This window comes from Aspergillus ibericus (assembly GCF_003184845.1).
Source record: "Aspergillus ibericus CBS 121593 unplaced genomic scaffold BO80scaffold_26, whole genome shotgun sequence".
Lineage (NCBI taxonomy): Eukaryota > Fungi > Ascomycota > Eurotiomycetes > Eurotiales > Aspergillaceae > Aspergillus > Aspergillus ibericus.
In genome coordinates, this window is record NW_020292124.1 from 397,855 (window position 1) to 419,863 (window position 22,009).

A 22,009-nucleotide genomic window follows, 5' to 3' on the forward strand; every position below is an offset into this window, starting at 1 on the left:
ATCTGTTATGACATCAAGTTCAAAACAGTTCGCATCCAGAACCAGGAGCCTCATAAAGTCTAACCCGTTTGGCGTGTTGCATGTGAACCATATCCCCGCCAATGAGAGCCTGCGCCGGACATCTATATCTACCTGGTATGAGAAGTCCGTTTCTCAATCGCCGCTTGGGCTTCGGGAATAGCAGCTGGCAGGAAGCTCACAGCTTGCTATCAAGACATCAAATCGAGCCTCTTCCCCCTATTTCACATGACGTCATAGGAGAATTGCAGAAGGTCCTGTCTTGAATATTGGATCTGGTACTGGCAGATAATTCAAGGGAAGGTTGTCCCCGGGATTATCCGTAACTTTATTCCATCGGCTCGACATACAGCAGAGTGCTACATCGGAAGCTGCCAGTTACGCCACAAGACCCGGCATGGTTGCTTTAGACTCTCGCTATTAGTCTCCAGAGTCACTTATCTTTCTCATTCTGATCGGAAGTGATGTGACCCAGTATTCGGCAAGCAAACGAGCCTAACTTGGCTCTTCGCAGGAGAGCGTGCATTCTTGGCGCCTGGACGCGGTGAACTATAGCACTTGATACAGTCACGCAAAAGTGGCAAAAAGACGCTGTTGGCCGACGCAGGTGATGTCCAATAATCTGGCTCCCGTGCCATGCCATGCCATTGAGTACTTGTAATCTGCTGTGTGCGCAGAACAAGTCTATTGCCTGCCAAGTTGAGGTAGTGCTGCAAACAACATCACCATAGTTAGCATCATCGGTGGCGATCGTCCTTGGGCATGGACAAGTTCATCATTGAAAGCATGTTTCCGGCTGGGCCTGCGGTACCAGCCTGCCCCTGAAGACTCTCGAGAAGATTTTTCGCGAAATTGATGTCAATGTCTTCCTCCTCAAGCTCAGGCATATCCCCGTCCTCCTCTTCGCCCGACTTTCCATCGCCTAAAGCCTGCTTGTCACCAAATGCCTTAGGCTTGCGATTGAGATCGAGAACACCCGTGCCTTTCAACTCCGCCTCCATTTGCTTCGACAGCTCCTGGATCTGCTCCGTGTCATCCTCGGATTCGCTATCCAATTCCTCCACTCGACTACGCGACGCTGAAGGGCGAGACGGTCCCTGAAGACCGGCCTCGGAAGGCATTCCCATCATCTCTTTCATCATCCTGGAGAGCTCCTCTTCATCGAAAGAGGCCTCTTTATCCTCACCGTCGCTGCTCATATCCTCCTCGTCCGTGTCCGATTCATAGTCGTCAATGAATTCCGCTCCCTCGAAACCGGCCGAGTCATCGTTCAAGAATTTCTCGAATTGAGCCACGATACGCTGCAGGTTCTCTTGCGCGTTCGCATCCCCAAAGGCCCCCTCAACGAGGGGTTCGCCATCTTTGCCTTTTCCTTTCCCCTTGAGTTCCCGATCCAAATCCTCGAAGCTTATGTCCAACCACTTCTCGTCATCTTCGCGCTTATCCCAGGTTTCTATGTCCTGGTCTGTAGGCAGTTGTTCATCACCGGTGTCCAGGTCTTCCAGAATGAGATTCATTTCTCTGACGGCTGCCTTGTCTTGATTCTGAGGATCTGTGAGAAGCATCTCAAATCCGCAAGCCAGCTTCATGCCCATCTCCGCCCGATCATATACCTTCTGATCGTCTGTTGAGGGTAATTTATCGTTCCATGACTTCGGAATCGGGAAATCCTGACTCTTAAGTTGTGCATATCCGACCCGAGTGAAGCGGACGCTCACGGTGACAAAATCCTCAGGCTTGAAGATGAAGTTGTCGGTGTCCTTCGTTCGAAGTGGTCGCAGTGCAATAGGGTCTCGTAGGTAAAAGGCTTCGACAGCGGCGGAGATGTAGGCTGGCTTCTGGTGGAGCAGAAAAGCGACTTTGCGGGGGATGGTCACGAGCGCAGAATGAAGGTTTTCGTTGATTTGTTTCGGATAATTGCGCAAGCGATAGAACGCCTCCTCCTGGATCATGGTGGAACGCATAAGGCGTCCAGGCTCCTCCGCGATGATCTTCCTTGCCTCCGATAGTGATATTTTCTCCGTCACTCGATCTTTCTTATCCCCCTTCGGCTTAATAATGACCAGTTGGCCTTGATTGATCCACACCTGAAGCAATGTTAGTGGACAAGGTATATACCGATGATATTCGGACTGACCCTGTTGTCTGCTACATCAGGTTCCAACCAAGCTGGTAACGTGGCGGCAGCCTCCACGAGCAGGAACTGGCCATCCCCGTCGACAGCTTTCGCCCAAATATTATTGTGCTTCTTGGTCAACTCGCGCAACAGGTACACGATCACCCATTCGTCCTCGATCGAATCTCCGAAGTTGGTGCGTCCATGCAACGAGGTGACTCCTAGGCATCGATCAGTGACCCAAACGACCAATGGTATGGGGTGAGCTCCGCACCATCGTCTTTGGTGATCTCCAGCCGAAAGCTTTCACGCTGCCAGATATAGTCCTTCAGCAGATCCTTCACCAGTTCCGCAGAAGTGCGTTGCACATCTACCAATCGTGCCCGCGTTTCTGCGACTTCATCGACAATGGCGGGGGCGGGGCTGGAAGGGATATAGTAGAGAGAATAATCGACGCTATCGTCGGGGAGCTCCGGCTTGGGAATGGGGCGAAAAGTGGACTTGAACCACTCAAGGTCCTCCTCCGACATGGGCGCCATCATGTGAAATTCGACAGCAAGCAAGCGTTCAGACTGATGGTGGGTTGGCTGCCCGCGCAAAAAAGAAAAATAAATTGCGGCATGACTTCATACGGACGAGACGCGGCGGCGGCTTGGCCCCAGCCCCGTGACTCGATGCTAGGCTGAATTGGGCTAGATGTCAACAAGAACGAGGGCTTGCCGTCTCACCGCCCAAAACACGTCCCAGCCCGTATCGCATCGCATCGGATACTACCTTAAAGTACCTTCCGCCGCGTCCCCCCATTTCTCTGTGGCGTTGTCGGCGATGGTCACCCGTTGAATGGCCTTCGCACCTTCCCCCAGAACGCTTTTGCCAGTCCCCAATTCACTGACTCCCGTATCCCTTGGCGACCATGGCGTACCCGTACATCGACACGCCGCGCACCGAAATTGACGGAAACGCGACTTACCTGACCGGCTATCGCAGCGTGGGACGACCCAACTTGACGGCCCTCGACTCGGTGGAAAACTCATTTGCTACGCCATCCAAGGATGATGACGTTCTCAAGGGGTTTGGTGAGGGTCGAAGGCGTACTTCTGGGAGTTTCAAGATCAACACGCCGCGTGCTGGGTCCGGTCCTAAATCGACGAGGAGCGCGTTAAATAGTCGACATCAACTTCCCACGGCAGCACTTGCAAAAGGCGAATTCACGCCACTCATGAGGAGTGCAACGAAGAATAACTTCTTGAAAAACATGTCTACGACGCGCGGACCGAAGACCCCGGGGCATATAGGGAGGAGTTATCTGAGCAATGGCAACACGCCGGGTTTGCCGGCGATGGAAATGACCGATATTGATGAGGAGGATGCAACGGATGATCAACCCACCCCTGTCCCGCAGGTTGCAAGCAGCAGTGTGCAGAGTACGCCACTTCCAGGGTTATCCAGGAGTGGCGGTGTTCTCAACGAGGGCAATAATATGACTTTGAAGGAACAAGAGAAGGTATTATTCTCTTCATGTGGTGTGGTTCACAAAAGGTTGCTGACGACAGTAGATGATCGATCAATTGGACAAGGATAACTTTGGTCTTAAATTGAAGATTCACTTCTTGCAGGAGCAACTCGAGAAAGCCGGCCCCGCCTACAATCAAGCAGCGCTTAAGGAGAATACGGAGCTAAAGGTTTCAAAATTGACGATGCAACGCGACATCTCACGCTACAAGAAGAGCCTCCAGCAGGCCGAACGCGACCTCGAATCCTATCGCATACAATTCCAAGAGCTCAGGGAGAAAACGCGAGGAAGACCGACCGATGATACCATACAGCGGGAGATGGACTTGATGCGGGATGAAATGGATGCGAGAGACAATCAGATCCGGGAGCTCCAGGAGGAATTGAGAGACGCCAAGGACAGTCAATCGCAAAAGATTGAGAAACTTCGAGACGAAATCGAAGACCTCGAGGCATCAGTGAGGGAGCGCGATCGGTCCCTCGAGGAACGCGACGAGGAGATCGAGGAGCTGAAGGACCGGGACGGCAAAGAACGCGATGCACTCACTGAGCTGGAATCAGAATTGCAACGTGCGAAGGAACAAATGGAAGAGCTACAAGAGTCGCTTGATCAGGCCAAGTCGGACGCAAGAGAAGCGAGGGACGCCGCAGGCCATGCGATAATGGAGAAGGATCAGGCTCAAAAAGATCTCCAGGAGTTGCACGATGAGATGGCGAACAAGTCTATCAGTACCAGTGGACTGACTCGTCAGCTAGAAGAAAAAGCCACGAAGCTGGAGGAAGAACTTCGTGAGCTCCAGCAAGAGAACAGTGCGTTGAAGAAAGATCTCGAGGCACGATCTCGTGACGAAAGCCGGCTGGAGGAGCGACACCAGGAATCTCAGCACAAAATGGAGGAGAGGGAGCGAAAGCTCCTCGACGATGTTGCCCAAGCACGACGTGAGCGAGATCTGGCTCGACAGGAATATGAGAAGACATCCGCCCAGTTACAGGAAGCGCTTGATGAAGTCCAACGCAAAGCCGACGAGAAAGAACTTTTGCAGACCCGGCACCATGCGCTGACGGATGAGTCTGGTGGTCTACAGCACGAGCTGGCCAGGGCACAGTCCAAGATTAAGGAGCTGCAGCAGACAATCGAGGAAGAAAAGCACCATGCCCTCGATAGTGCAAATACGGTTCGTTCTCACTATAAGGAAGAGCTCGAGAGACTGCAGGAAGAGATTGAATCTCTCCATCACGAAATCGAAGACAAGGAGGGCCAATTCGCTCTCGAGCAAGACAGGTGGGAGAGCACCAGACGTGCCCTACAACTCCAGAAGGACAGAGCGGAAGACCAAGCAGCTGGGTTCAAGCGCACCATTGAGAAACTTGAACAAGTAGAACATACTCTGTCAGGCAAGGAGATGAAATTACAAGAGGTCATTGATAGCGAAAAAACACGACACTTCAACTCGGAGGCTGTTCTAAGCCGGCAGGTCAAAGAATTGAACGATGATCTGACCTCGAAGCGGGAGATTATCGATGAGCAGCGGAATGAGGTCCTCTCCCTGAAGGAAGATTTGAGGCTTGTCAGACGCTCCGAAGCGGCTCAGAGAGAAAAAATCCAGGCTCTGGAGGATGAGCTGGTCGTCTTACAATCGAGCTTGGAGGAGGAACAAGAATACACCAAGGGTCGAACGCAAAAGGGATCCGCCGAACACGACGGTCAAATTCAGAAGCTTATCACGGAGAAGCAGAGACTCCGTGACCAGCTTGCTAATGCCCATGTTGAATTGCACGATCTACGGACGTCTGCTGCTGAGATTGAGGCTGAACGTGACGAGCTTCAAGCCCAACTTGATCAAATGCAAAACCAAGTTGACGACACGACGCGGTTCGACAAGGAGAAGGTTGAGCTCCGTAAATCTGCCCTGCGGCTCGAAGGTGAGGTCAGGCGGCTCAAGGACGACAAGTCATCTCTGCTGGAAGCAAAGGAGACCCTTGAGAAGCAACTCAGCACCGAGATCGAGCGGGCTACCCTGGAAGAAAATCGTCTGTCGGCCGAGATTGATCAGCTACAAGATAAACTACATACATCTTCAGGTGGAAGAGATCGCGAGCTGGCATTGTCCAAGAGCAAGATTCAACGCCTCGAAAGACGTATACAGGAGCTCGAAACCCTTCTCCATCAGCAGCCACATACCGAGATCGAGCACTCGACCGCAGATCTTTCAGTGCTCCGTCATAGCTTAGACGAGGCGCGGAAGCGCGAGAAGGCGTTGCTTCAGCGCGAAGCCGACCAGAAGTCGTCCGTCCGCACCTCCAAGGCACGGATCGCCGAACTAGAGAGAGAACTACACGATGCCATGATGACCAAATACGAATCCCGCTCCCCCTCATCATCCCCCTCTAACAAACTCCATGATGAGCTCCGGAGCTTGCGGAAGCAGCTGTCCGACGCACACCGGACGCTACAGGAAGTAAAATCGAAGAACCGGGATCTTGAGCGAGCCGCGATGAGAGAAGAAGATCAGCGAGACCTTCACGAGCTACTCAAATCATCCACCCTTGAGGCGGAATCCCTGGCACTTAAGGTATCTGAACGAGATGCCCGAATGAGCGAGCTGAAGGCCCAAATGCGCAGGATCCGCGACGAGCGTTCATTCTGTGCAAGGAAGGCTGAGTCAGCACTCAAGGAGCTCGAAGCTCTCCAAGAACGGTATGATCATCTTGTCGAGAAGATGGGGGCCAGAACAGAGAACAACAAGACCAGGCACGAAAAGGAAATTCTGGGTCTAGGCAAGGAGATCATCTGGCTTCGTGCGCGAATGAAGCGCGAGGAGAAATTCCGCCGTGACCTTGCTTGGAGTAAGGGCTTAATGGAACTGGGCGAGCGTGTCCGAGTTGCTTGGTTTGTTGCCCTCCTCATTTCTATTCTCAACACATTTCACTAACATTTTCTCAACAGCAACGAAGCGGACCTGCGCATGATCACCGACATGGGCGTCAAACCCCGTGATCGCAACAAGCTCCGCACCCCCCAAGCGAAGCTCAAGACCGCCGTCTCCATGGTGAAAGCCATCGTCCGAATGCAGCGAATGTCCCAAGAGTGGAAGAAGACCAAGAAACTTGGCGAGGGTCTGAGACGAGCAAAGAATGAAGTGATGAAGCGGAGAGACGCTTCGCACAGTAAGAACTGATCCATCTAGACTCTTATATTGAGCCCTCTCCCTCTCTGGGCTGTTGGAGGCTCCTTTACCTTTCAATGATCTTGCATTTCCTTTTGGGTTTGTTAAGAAGATTCCCCGGCGTTTTGATGGAAAGTCTTTGGGCGTTGTCCTCGGGTTGGATCAGATGGAGTGTTGGTACTGTACCTACTACTACTTGCTTATGTAGTCGAGTCATGGGAGTCTGATCCCTCACACACACACATACCTTTATCCGTGTTATGGCTTGGATGGTTAGATTGAATGGGTTAATGAGATATGTCTGTGTCTACGTGTTGGCGTTAGTTTTGGTTCTATTGCTCTGCTGTATTAGTTCTGTTACGTCATTCACCTGCAGTAAAGATCCAATGCTATAGATACGCATCCGTCATACATACAAAACTCTAGAGGTAGTAAATTAAATTCAACTGACATTCACACCAGGTCATGTAGTAAACAGAAACTTGTAACGCCTCGCCTTGCCGCATAATGATAACGTTCCTGACACCGGGGTGAGGGTGAAAGGGGGAGGGAGAGAGAGAAAGAAGGGAAGAGGAGGAAAGTGTAGATGAGTGGGAGGGAGTAGGGGGTGTATGTATGTATAGATTGCAAGAAGAAGAAGAAGTAGAAGTAGAAGCAGCGCGGGGTCGTTCCTTTCGTTCGTCCAATTCGACAGCCGGTCATAGGCTGAGACCAACCAAGATGAGATCATGAGGTTCAGGTTTAGCTGTAGCTTGACTCTATTGGGTTGTGGGTTCGGGTTGGTGTTCTGATTCGTGGCGAGGTGTAGGGGTCTCTTTCTAGTAGGGCTGTTTAGGCACCCTCGCTGCCGAATTCCTTGGTCCATTCCGAGTTCCGTTGCAGATCTTCTTGGCTGACGGTTGGGCGGGAGTTGCGGACAGCCTTGATGAAGTCCTTCAGAATGAGTGGGGGCTCCAGGAGTTGTTCGGCTTCAACAGCCGTCCATGTCATTTCCATGGCGCCCTCGTCACCCGGCGAGCAGGGGGTCAATTTTTCGACACCCTCCAAGATGACCTGGTCTGGTTAGGCAAAGTTTCTTCAGGCGTGAGGTATGGGCGGCTCACCTTCTTGTAGTGTGTTGCTGTTTGGATCTTGCGAATTGGTTGCATTAGTGCGTCCTGGACAGCAATGCTGATATCGCTGCCGGAGTAGCCTTCGCTCATCTCTGCCAGGGTTCGGTAGTCGGCTTGTGTCAATTCGCACGGTGTCGAGCCGACTGCCAACATGAACATCTTCATTCGTGCGTTGATATCGGGGAGACTGATGTGGACTCTCCGTTGGAATCGGCGACGAATGGCGGCATCCAGCTGCCAAGGAATGTTTGTTGCGCCGAGGATGAGAACGCCCTTTGAGTCTTTGCCAACACCGTCCATCTGCACGAGAAGCTCCGTCTTGATACGACGAGATGCCTCCGATTCACCCTCTCCACGAGGGCCGCAGAGGGCATCGACTTCATCAATGAAGATAATTGCCGGCTTGTTTTCTCGAGCCATGTTGAAGAGCTGTTTCACGAGCCTGCAGATATGTTAGCTCTGGAAACCCATGCCGATAAGCATAGCAAGGAGTACCTTTCACTCTCACCCATCCACTTCGACACCAAGTCACTACTGCTAACACTGAAGAATGTGCTGTTTGCTTCCGTCGCAACGGCCTTGGCGAGATATGACTTTCCGGTACCCGGAGGTCCATACAGCAAGATACCCTTCCACGGTTGACGTTTCCCCGTAAAAAGGTGTGGGAACTTGATGGGTAGAATGACCGCTTCTTTCAATGCCTCCTTTGCGCTCTCCAGACCGGCGACATCCTCCCACTGCACGTTGGGTTTGTCCGACAAGATAGCCCCAGCAAGGGCGGATCGTAGCTTCTTGGATTCGGCATCCTCACCATCATCTTCCTGATTCCTACATCACCAAAACATCAGTACACAATGCCATTTCTCGACAAGCAATTGCAAGATAAGCAGATCGGCAACCTACCCTCCCTTTCCACTTCCCTGCGCCACCTTGCCATTAGCGCCAACCGCACTGGGCTTTTTTCGATTATCGAGAGAGGCTAAATGATTCTTGAGTTTCTCCGCGCGATCCATATACTCGCCCGCCTTTGCGCGGATCATCTCCTTGGACTTGGGATTCTTCTCCCATTTGAGGGCAAGCATGAACAACTCCAGTGAGGAGTAGTACAGCTGATAAGCCTTCTCGTACTCGCCCTCATTGTCATGCTCGATGGCCTTCTTGACCGTGTCAATCGCCCTCCCCAGGAAGTCGGTATTGCTCATGATGGCAGGGTTTGACTCGTCACGGACCGATCGCCAGGACAGGACGCACGGATGCAGGGTACGAAGGCAAGAATGAGGATCAAGGCGGGGAGCGAATGACGACGGACGGATATGCCAGGGTCGTCTGGGGCGTGGGGAGTAGGCTCGGGTGCGGAGGGTAAGACTCGGCGGTCGCAACACAATGCAGCAAGACAATTCAGCGAAGCGAGGCTCTTTCGAAGGGAAATTCGGCTTTCTAGACTGGCGCGAGACTTGAATGGGGAGGAATGGGAATGGGGAAGGCCGAGAGGCACCAAAGGCGGGCGGCGGCCTTGTTTACCGTCTTTGGTTTTCTGCCGCTCCGCTCCATTTTGCCCCTCCGATAGTCCATTTCCCCGACGACCACGGCATCACCTCCCCCAATCCCACGGCACCATGGCGGACGCACAGAAGCAGATGCAGGCTCTTACTGAGGAGTTTCAGGCGTTGCAGACTGGTATGTGGTTTTGAGTTTGACAACAGTCCCATGCGAGCTGCAGCATCATCGACCTACCTAGCTCGGCACTATGCGCACCATGGAAGCACCTAAGTACTGACGTATGTTCTATCAGAGCTCGATGGCCTTGTCGAAGCGCGCCAGAAGCTGGAATCGCAGCAGCAGGAAAACCTGGGCGTGCAGAAGGAATTCGATTCCCTGGATGATGAAGCGAACATCTACAAGCTGATCGGACCGGTTCTGTTGAAGCAAGACAAGAACGAGGCCCTGATGGCCGTCAAGGGGCGTCTCGAGTTCATTGAGAAGGAGATGTGCGCATATGTTCCCCTCTTGAGTGTTAAAGGGGAGCAACAGCTGATGTCATGTGTAGCAAGCGGATTGAGGGGCAGATCCAGGAGAATCAGGACAAGGCTGATAGCAAGCGCAGTGAGGTGAGATGAAGCCATCAACTGAAGTACCGTGGGATTCCACTTTGACCGTTTGATCAGATCGTCCAGTTCCAGAGTCAGCTCCAGCAAGCGGCGGCTTCTGCTTGAACATAGACACATTATCCCACACCAGTATATTTGTGAATGACGGTGCCTATCTTTCCTCGAGCTAGGATCACCTGGAAGATGTACTAGGTGCCAGTGAAGTTAAACACAGCGAACGTGCCCGATGGGTCCTAGGCGATGATAGACGTCACCTTGGAGGTCATACGAAAAGAGTCACCGAGAAGGGCTCACCAGTGGCGGTGCTACTTTGTGCGATAGACCAACGCAACAGGGTTAGGAGGCTTGAGGTACCCTTACTAGTGGCTGACTGTCGCGAACATTCAGATGACTTTACGGACCTTGCGTAGTTACTTGGACTGTCTGATGACCTAGCATGGTCCCTACAATGTGACGATCGAAATACCATTGAATACAATAGCTCTGAAAGAGCTCTGACACCATAAGTGCCCTATTATATGAAATTGGAACCATCGACTAAACTAATATGTTCTATATCGCTTCAAAACCACCCCACTATACACAGCGTAATTATTCATTTCTTCATAAATGGAACCGTATCCAGACAACGCATGACATCTACTCTATACGCTAAATCTATGCCTTGACCAAAAGACTGCGTCCGGACATCTCCTCGGGCTGCTCGATGCCCATGGCAGCCAGAACAGTGGGAGCAACATCTCCGAGAACACCCTCCTCCTTCTTGAGGCTCCAGCCCTCGGGGGCGTTGGCCATAACGAAAGGAACCTTGTTGGTGGTGTGGGAGGTCTTGGGGGTGCCCTTCTCAGTAAGCATCTCCTCGGCGTTTCTGTAAAAAGAAACAATGTTAGCGAGCGCCCCCGTGCATGATCAAGTTAGGAGTTGAACTTACCCGTGGTCAGCGGTGATGAACAAAGTGTAGCCGTGCTTCTTGCAGGCCTCGTAGATGACGCCAATTGCCTTGTCTGTGGCAGCAACACCCTGGATGGCAGCCTCGTAGACACCAGTGTGGCCAACCATGTCAGGGGGGGCGAAGTTGTTCATGACGAACTCGAAGTTGTTCTCGGCAATGCGCTCGGCCGTCTTGTCGCCCACAGCCGCAGCGCTCATCTTAGGGTCCAGGTCGTAGGTGGCGACCTTGGGGGATGGGATCATATCGCGGACTTCGCCGGGGAACTGCTTCTCGATACCACCGTTGAAGAAGAAAGTGACGTGGGCGTACTTTTCAGTCTCAGCAACGTGGCACTGCTTAACCTCCTTCTTGCCCAGCCACTCGGCGAGCACGTTACCCATGTGCTGAGGGGGGAAGGCAACGGGGAAGGTGTAGTCGGTCTTGTACTGGGTCATGGTAGTGATGTGGATGTTCTTGGGGTAAGGGAAGTCGGCCTTGGGGGAGCGGTCGTAGTCACCCAGGAGTTGAGTGATCTCACGAACACGGTCGGAACGGTAGTTGAAGAAGAAGAGGGTGTCGTCATCTATTCTGGTAAGTAACCACTTTCAAAAGAAAAGAGACGGGGACAACATACCCTGCACACGCCTGTCCTTGCCACCAACAATGATGGGCTTCAGGAACTCGTCGGTCTCCTTGTTCTCATAGCGTTCGTTGATGGTCTTGACGGGGTCAGAGCTCTCCTCGCCCTCTCCGGTAACGATACCCTTCATGGCGATCTCAACCCGGTCCCAGCGCTTGTCACGGTCCATGGCCCAGTAACGTCCGACAACGGTGGCGATCTCACCAATGCCAATTTCCTTGGTGTGGTCGAGCAGTTGCTGCATGTACTTGGTAGCACTCTTGGGTTCGGTATCACGGCCATCACCGAAAAAGTGGATGAAGACCTGAGGGATCTCCATCTCCTTGGCGACCTTCAGCAGACCGACCAGGTGGGTGATGTTGGAGTGGACACCACCGTCGGAGACCAGACCCAGAAGGTGCAGACGGCCATTGCCCTCCTTGGCACGCTTGAAAGATGCGACAATGCTGTCGACCTTGCCCATCTCGCCCTTCTTGAGGGTCTGGTCAATGCGAACACTGTCCTGCCAGACGACACGACCGGCACCGATGTTCAAGTGGCCGACCTCACTGTTTCCCATGAGACCCTCCGGCAGTCCAACAGCGAGCGACGAGGCATCGAGTTCAGTGTAGCCCTGAGCGGTCTTCGAGTTGGCTTCGGCAAAGCCGGACATGTAGGGGGTCTCGGCGGCAGCGATGGCATCACCGTCAGCGCGGGAGTTAGGGCCCGCGACACCCCAGCCATCGATGACGACTAGACAAAAGGAGATCAGTAAAAGTGAGCAGGTGGAAGCATTGATGGGTGTGGCTTACTGAGAACGACTTTCTGGTCGACCTTGGTCATTGTTGCAAGATACTGCGTTTGTTGGACAGCCGGTTAGCAGGTCAATTGCGGGGCCGCAAGTAGTCCAACTATATATATACAAGCCAAAAGGGAACGGATAGGACTCACCAAGGATGGGAGATTACGAATAAACAGACGATGGATGGAGAGAAAGGAAGAGAAAGAGAGAAAAGAGAGAAGACGACCAGGCCGTAGTAGAAGACTGACAGGTGGAGAACGAAAAGGCTGGCCGGTGAAGACACTCGCGGTGGGCTTTGGGGGAGGGGGAGGGGCTCCGGTTGCCTTTGCTCGGTTTGGTCGGTTTGCTGCTTTTTTTCCCGGTGACGCTTTGGGACTTGTTTTCTTTCGCTCCGCCCGACGTCACCCTTCTTTTCTGCCCTTCCCGTTCTCGTCCGTTTCCCCCCGGATCTTCCCTAAACAATTACCCAGTGGCCCGATCGAAGTGATTGTCCCACCCTCCCTACTACCCTCTTCCACTCCCGTCTGCAGTTTCGCAATGGCGTCCAGGTCCCCCACGGCTGCCACTCCCTTACCAAAACCATCCGCCGCGCCCGAGACGCCTATGGTGAAGGACGCGCCCGCAGCCCCCCAAGCCGTCCCTTTCCCTTCTCCGCAGACATTTGATATTGTCCCGCCATTGCATGGCCTCCTTCTCCGACTCCTGTCACCGCCAACAAATGCTGCCGGTGTCTCGAATGGCGTGAGGTCTGCCGATGACCCCAACGGAGCTGCAGCCCCTACCAGCGCGCCAGGTCAAGCGCAACAGCAACCCCTTTCGTCCGGAACCGAGAACAACAACACCGTGGTGCTTGCAACAGTCCCTCCGGCCGGTCCAGGCCCCGTTGCGGCCAGCGCTGAAATCGCCGCCTTGGGCTCGAACGCTCCTCCACCGCTTAATATCAAAGACCTTCCGACAGAGGTCAGCTCGATCAAGATCCGAATCCAAAAAGCGCATACAGTGGTGGAAAGCTTGCCAGATGTGGACCGATCGGTTGCTGAGCAAGAGGAGGAAATAAGGGAACTTGAGGATCGGATTGCAAAGCTCAAATCAGTCATCTCCGACTTTGGCAAAAGGGCAAGCCCCGAAAGTGCAAGGAAGACAAGATCTCAGGGACCTTGAGGGTGTGGACGGCAAAAGATGTGATGTGCATGCGACTGTTGGTGTGAATTGCTCGCCGAGCACGTTGAGTTCATGAAAAGGATCTTAACGTAGCCCTTTACGCCGCAATCCTGAAAGGCGCAAACCACATCAGATTCGAACGGAATAACATGGAGGTTCTTGTCGGGGATGGAGTCTAGAGGGACAAATCCTCACACACGAGACCAGTTGAGAAGCCACTGGCTTCGCCCAGCTCGTCTTTACTCAGGTTGCAGATGGCCATGTAGTCAACGCCTGGGATCTCATTGAGGGGGAATAAATCCGACACACTGCTGCTCTTACAGGAATTGTCTTGCTGGGATTATTACCATGAGATCAGTGCCATAGGTTATGGCTTGCCCAGAAGAGATGAATCGGACATTTCTCTGTCGTTCAAGCGGAATCCTTCAGGGCGGGTTCGCTCTGACCCCCTCCAGAGCCACCACGGTCCCCAATGCGAGATGCGGCGTCTTGGGAGCTGCATTTGCTGTTGAGGTAGCCATGGTGGGGCTGACTGATTCCAGGTTGATGATATGGATCTGCGATCTAGAAGCTACTAAGTCCTAGTGAAGTGGATGCGATGACTCATTGATCATTGAAGCAGTTGCTCGTACAGGACTCTTTTTGACTGAGTACAATATCTTTTCGCCTGGGACAACGAGGATCTATAAGCTCGAACAACCTCAGACGCGTATTTAGCTTACACGGTTTTTAAAGATTTTTCCGTAGGCAGAAGAACTCTAAGCTGGAAGAGCCGGTGGGAGAGCAACGTCTGGTTCATGTTCATGGGTGCCATTTCTGATCAGCAGACCACCAATCGGAGTGGCTCTGGTAAGCCAGCTGAATTGACTTTTTCATCTTCCCTCAGCCACCGTATAGTGAGTAATCTGGGATTGTTTCATCTTTCCGTGAGACATGATTTGCGTAATGGGTGAGCAGCCATGATCCTGCTGGGGATCAATTATCAGGGTGTGAGTAATAGACACCACTAAGTAAAAGTATTTCCCCGAGCCGGTGGGCTCCGATGTCGTCCCCCGGGCCCCGAAGCGGTCAAGGCGGGCATTCCCCGTGACCGCCGCCAAACTCAGTCGGGGACTAGTCCTGTCCCAGCGGGGTTCTGCTTTGCCATTCCGTCCTGAGGCAATCTTTTCCCTCCCCCACTTTATCCCTAGCTTTTCCCTCTTAATCCCTCCTTCTTTCCTCTCTTCTCCCTCCCCTGCTTCTTTTTTTTATCCTCAACTTCATTCCCCTCCTTCTTTCCTCCTCCCACATCCCCCTCATACACTCTCACAATGGCCACCTACGCTCTCTCCCCCGCCCACCGGAACGTAAGTCTACTGCTCCGTCGCACAGGTTTCTTGCATTCACCACTGACTCATCGGTTCAGCAAATGGAGGTGTCCCTCGTGGACAGCGATCCTGAGATCGCCCAGATCATGGTACGTTCAGCACAATGCTCATGATTTCTCGGTCACTGGCAGTATAATTCTAACCCCCTCTACAGGAGAAGGAAATCCAACGTCAGCGTGAATCCATCGTCCTGATCGCTTCGGAGAACTTCACCTCCCACGCTGTCTTCGATGCCTTGGGCTCCCCCATGTGCAACAAGTACTCCGAGGGTTACCCCGGTGCTCGCTACTACGGTGGCAACCAGCACATCGATGCCGTTGAGCTTACCTGCCAGGCTCGTGCCCTCAAGGCCTTCAACCTGGACCCCGCCAAGTGGGGTGTCAACGTGCAGTGCCTCAGTGGTAGCCCTGCCAACCTGCAGGTCTACCAGGCCCTCATGCGCCCTCATGACCGCCTCATGGGTCTTGACCTTCCTCACGGTGGCCATCTGAGCCACGGTTACCAGACTCCCGCCAAGAAGTAAGCTGCTTTGGTCTGATCCATAGCTTAGAAACATAGCTGACTCAAGCAGGATCTCCGCTGTCTCTACTTACTTCGAGACCCTCCCCTACCGTGTCAACCTCGAGACCGGCATCATTGACTACGATACCCTGGAGGCCAACGCTGAGCTGTACCGCCCCAAGTGCTTGGTTGCTGGTACCTCTGCCTACTGCCGCCTGATCGACTACGCTCGTATGCGTAAGATCGCTGACAAGGTTGGCGCCTACCTCATTGTCGACATGGCTCACATCTCCGGTCTGATTGCTGCCGGTGTCATCCCCTCCCCCTTCGAGTACGCCGACGTTGTCACCACCACCACCCACAAGTCCCTCCGTGGTCCCCGTGGTGCCATGATCTTCTTCCGCAAGGGTGTCCGCAGCACCGACCCCAAGACTGGCAAGGACATCCTGTATGACCTTGAGAACCCCATCAACTTCTCCGTCTTCCCTGGTCACCAGGGTGGTCCCCACAACCACACCATCACCGCTCTTGCCGTTGCCCTCAAGCAGGCTGCTTCCCCCGAGTTCAAGCAGTACCAGGAGCAGGTCATCAAGAACGCCAAGGCCCTCGAGAACGAGTTCAAGGCTCTCGGCCACAAGCTCGTCTCCGACGGCACTGACAGCCACATGGTCCTCGTCGACCTTCGCCCCAAGAGCTTGGACGGCGCTCGTGTCGAGGCTGTCCTCGAGCAGATCAACATTGCTTGCAACAAGAACTCCATCCCCGGTGACAAGTCTGCTCTGACCCCCTGCGGTATCCGTATTGGTGCCCCCGCCATGACCACCCGTGGTATGGGTGAGGAGGACTTCAAGCGCATTGCCCGCTACATCGACCAGTCCATCGACCTCTGCAAGAAGGTCCAGAGCGAGCTCCCCAAGGAGGCCAACAAGCTCAAGGACTTCAAGGCCAAGGTCGCCTCGGAGACTGTCTCTGAGATCCTCGCCCTCCGCAAGGAGGTTGCTGAGTGGGCCAGCACCTTCCCTCTCCCCGTCTAAATTTTCAATATGATACCATAACATTGTTTCGTCTTTTTGTTTGTATTTTTGATCACGAGTTCAACATCATTGCGTGCAAAAAAGGATTGCCGGTCGGTGCGTTCTAAGGGGTTTATACAGGTCTGCTTTTTCAACCTTACGCGGGTCATGGGATATGGATATGCATGAGCATGTGAATGAACAATAGCACTGGGATGGGCTTCTTCAACACTTCTTCAACAGGGCAGGAAAAGTTCGTGGTTGCATGAGGCTTATGCCTGGTTGTCTGTTACCTACCTATAGGTACTATGAACTAAAATAGAAAGATAATAATTCCTGAGACAGTGCCTTGTAATTGTATATATTGTGGTTGGATGTTCCCTCGTAACAATTTAGACAATGTGTTATACCCTATTAATTATATCCGTATACCATGTCATCATGCCATGACTATTATGCTCCGAAGGGTAGACCCGCACATTTTCCACCCCTCCGTTCACAGTTCAATTCTCTCCTTGCCATGGAACGAATGCGCCGAGCTCTCCTTCCGATTCTCATTCTGGGCCTGCCAGTCTTGAGACATCAATGCAGCTACATTCCTGCCCATCAAGGCGCTTGTTTCCATTGTCGAAATGAAGCTCTCAATCCCGCCCGTGTACCAGATGTGAGGGGCAAGAAGCGGGTCTTCGAACGTGACTCGAGGGTAGACGAATGGGTACGGACGCCAGATTTTCTCGTGGAACCAGCTTACATCACACTTGGACAGATCGCCAATGGTGGCGTTACGGTTGGGTGTCTGCTCGTGTTCGAGGCCGAGAATAGATTGTATGAACTCGGCGGTGAGCCGTTCCGGGGAGAAGACCTTGTAGACATAGTGCGTTCCTTCAGGGGAGTCTGGAGCAATGACCGTCCGAAGCGTACTGATGCTCCAGAAGCCGGCTGGTCCAACGCCTGCTTCGTTTTGGCCTAGGTCGGTCCCGCGAGGCAGTGTGGTGAGAATGGTCTCTGGAGCGTGGGCGTCAGGCTCGGTTAGGCCAAACCGTTTGGGTGAAAGGCGATGGGGCGAGGAGAAGAGGGTAACGTGAAGTGTTACAAATGGGATCTCATCAGGGGTCTTCTCAAGGGGCGGAGTGACGGTGATATCGGAGAATTGCCAGGGACCGGCGACGACGACCTCGTCAAACTCGAGCGTCTCTTCTGGCTTGTTATCTTTGTTGAAGGTTAGCGTTGAGGGGCCGTTGGCATTCCAGTCGATTGATGTAACTGTGTGGTTTAGACGAATGTCAGCATGGGAGGATTTGAGCATTCCATCAAAGATGAGCCAGTTTCCTCCTTCAACGGACATTGCACCCTCGGTTGCCATGCAGACCATTGTCTCGAGGCCGTGGATTAGACCCAGGTTCTGTCCGTAGTTGACACGAGTGCTTGCTTGGATGACTTCACGAGAGAAGTCTGCTGATATGAGGTTCTTCTCAAGGAAATTCTCTCCAGAGACAGCGGTTGTGTTCAGCAGCCCCACTGCTTCCGTAGCCAAAGTGAGGGATTGGAAGGGGAACATGGGCTCGTCGTAGAGTTGGAGAAACTTGTTGACGGTTGATTTCATCAGGCGATAGGTTCGGACTGGTGACCATCCGTACCTCCAAATCAGCTTGGCAACATTCCACCAGGTAGAGGCCTCCTTCAGCACAAATACAAACTGCTCCCCGTCCCAGACGCCGAGCGTGTCTTCTGTTTCTTGGGGTCGGGCACGGTTGGCGCCGCTAACGTGAAGGCCAAGTTCTCTGGATGCGTTAACAAGGTGGTGGTTGACTTTTACGAAGATCGATGCCCCGAGCTCGACTGGAGTTGCTGGGTTGTCGAGAACATTGACTGTGGTTGAGCGACCGCCGACATGGGAAGAGCGTTCGAAGACGGTGATGTTGACGGGTAGCTGCAACGCATCTGCATACTTGCGCAGTGAATACGCCGTGCTGGACCCTGCAGCTCCAGCTCCTTTCAAGAGGTTAATCTTGAGTCCTAAGACCGGAGGGGTGTCTCACCGATTATCGCGACCCTCTTGGGTGGCGTGATCGCTCCGGAGCTCAGAGGATGCTGTTCGGCGGCATTGTTGAGAGGGAAGAAGCACAAGAGTATCAGATAATACACTACATGGACACGAAGCGATGACAAAAGGTACTTGGAGCTAGGAAAGAGATCCATGGATGATGTTTGTTTGCTTTTCAGTTATCAGCGCTAGTGGGTGATCCTATCGACAGATGCAGGAACTCGAAACTGCTGCTTGCTCATGCTATGAAGGTTCAATGCAAAGACACCATTGCTCGATTGCCTCTTACGTAGATGGCTGAGCTGATAAAGGTCTAGAATTGAGCGAGGAGAGGATGTCTAGGAGAGAAGAGGTGCCGATGGATGAGAGACTGTGAGAGACCCTCGTATCGATACCGCCATACCGCTCTAGTCCATATCAGGGCTAGTGGATTCTGGGGCGTATCGCAATTCGCATTTCATCTTTTTTTCCGCTTCCCCTCCATCGCATTCCCCGCTGCTCCTGGTACACGCCTCGTTATCCTTCACTTCTCGTGATTGATCAATCTCGCGCCTCACCATGGATCCCTATGACAGTGACTCCTCCGGCTTTGACGATGACGGAGACTTTACCGAGACCGGCGTGCTGCTGGGCTACGCAGCAGACGAGATTGTAGAGGATACCATCAGCCATCTGGGAGGCTGGCCTGTACGTGCGACTTCAATCCCTCCATTCTCCCACGCCAAACCCACTGACCATTTCAGACCTGGCTCGACAACGCTACCCCGCCCCCCGGCGACTTTGCCAAATGCAAAGTCTGCAGCCAACCCATGCTCCTCCTCCTCGAACTCCACGGCGACCTTCCCAATGACTTCCCCCACGACGAGCGGCGCCTCTACATTTTCTCGTGCCCCAGAAAGCCCTGCAACCGCAAGCCCGGCAGTGTCCGGGCTCTTCGCGCCACCAGAAAGCTGAAGATTGAGCAGCCGCCTCAACCCAAGAAGGAGGAAAAGCCAGAGCCCACAGAAGAGAAGAAAACCGACCCCCCGGCTCCCAAGCAGGATCTTGGAGCCAGTCTGTTCGGCTCTTCCTCTCTCACCGGCAGTGTCTCCGCCAGCGCAAACCCCTTCTCCTCCGGTGCCTCCTCCGGCCTTCCCAGCAACCCATTTGCTGCCCCGGCCCCCTCCCCGGGTCTCTCATCGCAGCCCGCCAAACCCGCACAGACAACCCCTTCATCCACCAAAACACTTTCCGAATCCTTCGCCGACAAGGTCCGAGTCTCCTCCCCACCCCCGACGACCCAGCCCCCCGAAGCCTCCGGCCCGAGTGCGCCCTGGCCCTCGCAGTCCGAGTTCCCGGCGCCCTACACCCAGTTTTACCTGGATGCCGAGTACGAGACCATGTCGCGGCCATCCACTCCCACGATCCCCGCCAACGTCACAATCGATAACACGGAGGAGGAAGGTGCCGGGGGCTCCGGAGAGTTGAAGGATGCCTTTGAATCCGAATTGGACAAGGCATTCATCCGCTTCTCCACCCGACTGGGCCACAACCCTGAGCAGGTCCTGCGCTATGAGTTCCGTGGAACCCCGCTGCTTTATTCCCACGCCGACGCCGTTGGAAAGCGTCTCCATGATCCGAAAAACCCCAGCCCTGGTGCTCGGGTGACCACCGTTGCTGCTTCAAACCGTATTCCCCGGTGCGAGTACTGCGGTAGTGAGCGAGTGTTTGAGTTTCAGCTCGTGCCTCATGCGATCAGCGTGCTGGAGGAGGGAAGAGACGTCGGTCTCGGCCCCAAGGATGATGCCGGTATGGAATGGGGTACCATCATCCTGGGTGTCTGCAGTAAGGACTGCGGTCCCAAGGAAGTGGGTGTGGTCGGATACCGCGAGGAATGGGCCGGCGTGCAGTGGGAGGAACCCACAAAATAGATGATGGCTTACGCTTTACCATAATGTTGACGTTGATGACCATATGCATATAGACATGCGTTGAGCTTTTCTTTCGAATCAAAAGTATATCCTACTCTTCTTTCACCTATTCGGGATCATCAAGTAGGTTTGGTTTCTTCTGTATACGGACAGTGGATATCTTGGTGAAATTATTTTCACGGAGAGAGAAAGAAAAATGAGGAAAATGGAGGAAGAGGAAGACGATGATGATAAACAACCTAGTCATGCAGAAGCAAAACTCAAAACGCCAATTGCGCCAGGTCCGGACTTCCCAACCCTCCCCATGCTGGTCTATCCCCCGTCATCATCATCTTTTTTGGGCTCCGAGCTCGTGTCATGGGTGGAACAATAATGCTACGTCCCGTTTGCTTTTAGCGGTCGTTTTCTTCTTCCAACAAAGACAGGCCTGGGGTGTTGTAACCACCCAGAGTCATCTTCGAGGTAAAATATTAGCAAGAATAGAATAGGGAATCAAGAACGGGTTGCAGTGGGCGGATATTTCTATCTCGCTCATGCAGCCTGCTCGAAACCCCGGCGGATGACACGGCCGAACATCTCGGCGTCGACGCGCTCGCTCTTGACCTCGCTGCGGGCCTCGTTCTCCTTGTTGGTGGGCACCTTGATGACGGTGCCGTTGGGACCGGCCTGGTCAACCTCCCAGCTGCAGACCTCGGCGACGAACTTCTCGAGAGCCTCGCGGCTGCGCAGGTCGAGCCACTGCTCGAGAACCTCGGCGGGGATCTCACGGAAGGTCTTGCCGACCTCGACGGCAATGCGGATGCGCACGAGCTCCTCGAATCCGGCAACGTCGGCAACCAAGTCGGCGTACAGGTCGTCGGAGTTCAGGGTGGACCAGAACTGGGTGTACTGGGCGGACTCGAGGAGGGTGGAGAGGCGTGCGAGCTTCTGGATCGACTCGACGAAGTCGGAGGTCTGGGCGGCGGCTTGGGCCTCGGCGTCGGAGGACTGGAAGGGCTGGGTGTGGGCGGGGAGCAGAGCAAGGCAGAGGGAGAAGGCAGGAGAGGGGAAGACGGTCAGGGCCTTGACGAGGATGTTGGTGACGGTCTCCGGCTGGAGGAGGTGAGGGTTGAACTGGTAGCTGGTTGGAGGCGTGAAGGGGTTAGCACATGTCACGACGAGGCGTGTGCGATGACCAGAAGGTTGGCATGGATGGTTATTTCAGGAGAATTGCAAGACTCGACATTCCCCAATTGTAGGGTGTCAGGTAATAGGAAACGTGATAATGATAAGAATTCTTCATCATATAAAACCAATTCGGTTCCCCCGCGTCGGAGCTTTCTTTTCGGCTGATTGTTTTGGGCTGGAATGAATAGGCGCAAGCACTCACAGTTTCAGCAGGGCCAGGTTGGCGTAGCAGTCGAAGGTGCGATCCTCGCACTGCTGGGCGACATAGTCCTGGAAGACGGTGGTGGTCTCGGGGTTGTAGCGGTCCAGACCGTTGAGGATGACATCGATGTTGGCCGGGCGGGTCTCGCACTTGTCGAAGGTGACACCCATCTTGACGGAAGAATTGATGACGAGTCGGGGAAGAGGGGAAGGTGAGGGTGGAGGAGGAGGAGGAGAGGAAGGGAGGGGAAAGAGCAGCG

The 22,009-nt window shown here is 53.7% G+C and overlaps 10 protein-coding genes across 10 annotated transcripts; 5 read left to right on the forward strand and 5 right to left on the reverse strand.

Moving 5' to 3' along the window:
* Positions 1-468: 468 nt before the first annotated feature.
* Positions 469-2,673, reverse strand: BO80DRAFT_477354 (putative regulatory factor Sgt1; the record flags this gene model as incomplete). The annotated part of the gene is made up of 3 exons (XM_025723257.1): positions 469-2,105; positions 2,156-2,355; positions 2,409-2,673. 3 exons carry the CDS (start codon positions 2,671-2,673, stop codon positions 756-758), a joined length of 1,815 nt encoding a protein of 604 aa, XP_025574202.1. The 3' UTR covers positions 469-755.
* Positions 2,649-7,196, forward strand: BO80DRAFT_409653 (putative spindle-pole body protein (Pcp1)). The gene is made up of 3 exons (XM_025717891.1): positions 2,649-3,638; positions 3,691-6,536; positions 6,594-7,196. Exons 1-3 carry the CDS (start codon positions 3,048-3,050, stop codon positions 6,823-6,825), a joined length of 3,669 nt encoding a protein of 1,222 aa, XP_025574203.1. The 5' UTR covers positions 2,649-3,047; the 3' UTR covers positions 6,826-7,196.
* Positions 7,187-9,404, reverse strand: BO80DRAFT_384647 (AAA family ATPase VPS4). The gene is made up of 4 exons (XM_025716958.1): positions 8,829-9,404; positions 8,421-8,753; positions 7,917-8,367; positions 7,187-7,866 (listed from the first exon to the last, which is right to left on the reverse strand). The coding sequence occupies exons 1-4, from the start codon at positions 9,125-9,127 to the stop codon at positions 7,645-7,647; spliced, it is 1,305 nt and encodes a 434-aa protein (XP_025574204.1). The 5' UTR covers positions 9,128-9,404; the 3' UTR covers positions 7,187-7,644.
* Positions 9,405-9,491: 87 nt separating this feature from the next.
* Positions 9,492-10,553, forward strand: BO80DRAFT_426255 (tubulin-binding prefolding complex subunit YKE2). The gene is made up of 4 exons (XM_025719715.1): positions 9,492-9,602; positions 9,718-9,913; positions 9,973-10,033; positions 10,091-10,553. The coding sequence occupies exons 1-4, from the start codon at positions 9,542-9,544 to the stop codon at positions 10,136-10,138; spliced, it is 366 nt and encodes a 121-aa protein (XP_025574205.1). The 5' UTR covers positions 9,492-9,541; the 3' UTR covers positions 10,139-10,553.
* Positions 10,554-10,601: 48 nt separating this feature from the next.
* On the reverse strand, positions 10,602-12,426 carry BO80DRAFT_494573 (2,3-bisphosphoglycerate-independent phosphoglycerate mutase; the record flags this gene model as incomplete). Its single annotated transcript, XM_025723885.1, has 4 exons — positions 10,602-10,901; positions 10,965-11,547; positions 11,599-12,336; positions 12,396-12,426. 4 exons carry the CDS (start codon positions 12,424-12,426, stop codon positions 10,691-10,693), a joined length of 1,563 nt encoding a protein of 520 aa, XP_025574206.1. The 3' UTR covers positions 10,602-10,690.
* Positions 12,427-12,922: 496 nt separating this feature from the next.
* BO80DRAFT_358448 (RNA polymerase II mediator complex middle subunit MED9) lies at positions 12,923-13,546 on the forward strand (the record flags this gene model as incomplete). The annotated part of the gene is made up of 1 exon (XM_025715883.1): positions 12,923-13,546. The coding sequence occupies one exon, from the start codon at positions 12,923-12,925 to the stop codon at positions 13,544-13,546; it is 624 nt and encodes a 207-aa protein (XP_025574207.1).
* Positions 13,547-14,840: 1,294 nt separating this feature from the next.
* BO80DRAFT_384659 (glycine hydroxymethyltransferase SHM2) lies at positions 14,841-16,797 on the forward strand. The gene is made up of 4 exons (XM_025716959.1): positions 14,841-14,892; positions 14,952-15,002; positions 15,068-15,432; positions 15,485-16,797. The coding sequence occupies exons 1-4, from the start codon at positions 14,857-14,859 to the stop codon at positions 16,446-16,448; spliced, it is 1,416 nt and encodes a 471-aa protein (XP_025574208.1). The 5' UTR covers positions 14,841-14,856; the 3' UTR covers positions 16,449-16,797.
* A 126-nt stretch (positions 16,798-16,923) lies between these two features.
* BO80DRAFT_358278 (putative prenylcysteine lyase) lies at positions 16,924-18,626 on the reverse strand (the record flags this gene model as incomplete). The annotated part of the gene is made up of 2 exons (XM_025715875.1): positions 16,924-18,419; positions 18,467-18,626. The coding sequence occupies 2 exons, from the start codon at positions 18,624-18,626 to the stop codon at positions 16,924-16,926; spliced, it is 1,656 nt and encodes a 551-aa protein (XP_025574209.1).
* A 330-nt stretch (positions 18,627-18,956) lies between these two features.
* Positions 18,957-20,871, forward strand: BO80DRAFT_384664 (small subunit rRNA maturation protein TSR4). Its single transcript, XM_025716960.1, has 2 exons — positions 18,957-19,158; positions 19,215-20,871. The coding sequence occupies exons 1-2, from the start codon at positions 19,030-19,032 to the stop codon at positions 20,379-20,381; spliced, it is 1,296 nt and encodes a 431-aa protein (XP_025574210.1). The 5' UTR covers positions 18,957-19,029; the 3' UTR covers positions 20,382-20,871.
* Positions 20,872-20,912: 41 nt separating this feature from the next.
* BO80DRAFT_358504 (CSN8/PSMD8/EIF3K family protein) lies at positions 20,913-21,920 on the reverse strand (the record flags this gene model as incomplete). Its single annotated transcript, XM_025715887.1, has 2 exons — positions 20,913-21,501; positions 21,751-21,920. 2 exons carry the CDS (start codon positions 21,918-21,920, stop codon positions 20,913-20,915), a joined length of 759 nt encoding a protein of 252 aa, XP_025574211.1.
* Positions 21,921-22,009: the final 89 nt, after the last annotated feature.

Coding starts and splice junctions, on each gene's coding strand:
- BO80DRAFT_384664 (XM_025716960.1), top strand. CDS start 19,030: ATGGATCCCTATGACAGTGACTCCTCCGGCTTTGACGATGACGGAGAC. Junction 19,159..19,214: donor GCCATCTGGGAGGCTGGCCT/GTACGTGCGACT, acceptor TGACCATTTCAG/ACCTGGCTCGACAACGCTAC.
- BO80DRAFT_384659 (XM_025716959.1), top strand. CDS start 14,857: ATGGCCACCTACGCTCTCTCCCCCGCCCACCGGAAC. Junction 15,003..15,067: donor CTGAGATCGCCCAGATCATG/GTACGTTCAGCA, acceptor CCCCCTCTACAG/GAGAAGGAAATCCAACGTCA. Junction 15,433..15,484: donor TACCAGACTCCCGCCAAGAA/GTAAGCTGCTTT, acceptor TGACTCAAGCAG/GATCTCCGCTGTCTCTACTT.
- BO80DRAFT_426255 (XM_025719715.1), top strand. CDS start 9,542: ATGGCGGACGCACAGAAGCAGATGCAGGCTCTTACTGAGGAGTTTCAG. Junction 9,914..9,972: donor GAGTTCATTGAGAAGGAGAT/GTGCGCATATGT, acceptor TGTCATGTGTAG/CAAGCGGATTGAGGGGCAGA. Junction 10,034..10,090: donor CTGATAGCAAGCGCAGTGAG/GTGAGATGAAGC, acceptor CCGTTTGATCAG/ATCGTCCAGTTCCAGAGTCA.
- BO80DRAFT_409653 (XM_025717891.1), top strand. CDS start 3,048: ATGGCGTACCCGTACATCGACACGCCGCGCACCGAAATTGACGGAAAC. Junction 3,639..3,690: donor CTTTGAAGGAACAAGAGAAG/GTATTATTCTCT, acceptor TGACGACAGTAG/ATGATCGATCAATTGGACAA. Junction 6,537..6,593: donor GAGCGTGTCCGAGTTGCTTG/GTTTGTTGCCCT, acceptor TTTTCTCAACAG/CAACGAAGCGGACCTGCGCA.
- BO80DRAFT_384647 (XM_025716958.1), bottom strand. CDS start 9,127: ATGAGCAATACCGACTTCCTGGGGAGGGCGATTGACACGGTCAAGAAG. Junction 8,368..8,420: donor TGGATGGGTGAGAGTGAAAG/GTACTCCTTGCT, acceptor ACATATCTGCAG/GCTCGTGAAACAGCTCTTCA. Junction 7,867..7,916: donor CAGCAACACACTACAAGAAG/GTGAGCCGCCCA, acceptor TAACCAGACCAG/GTCATCTTGGAGGGTGTCGA.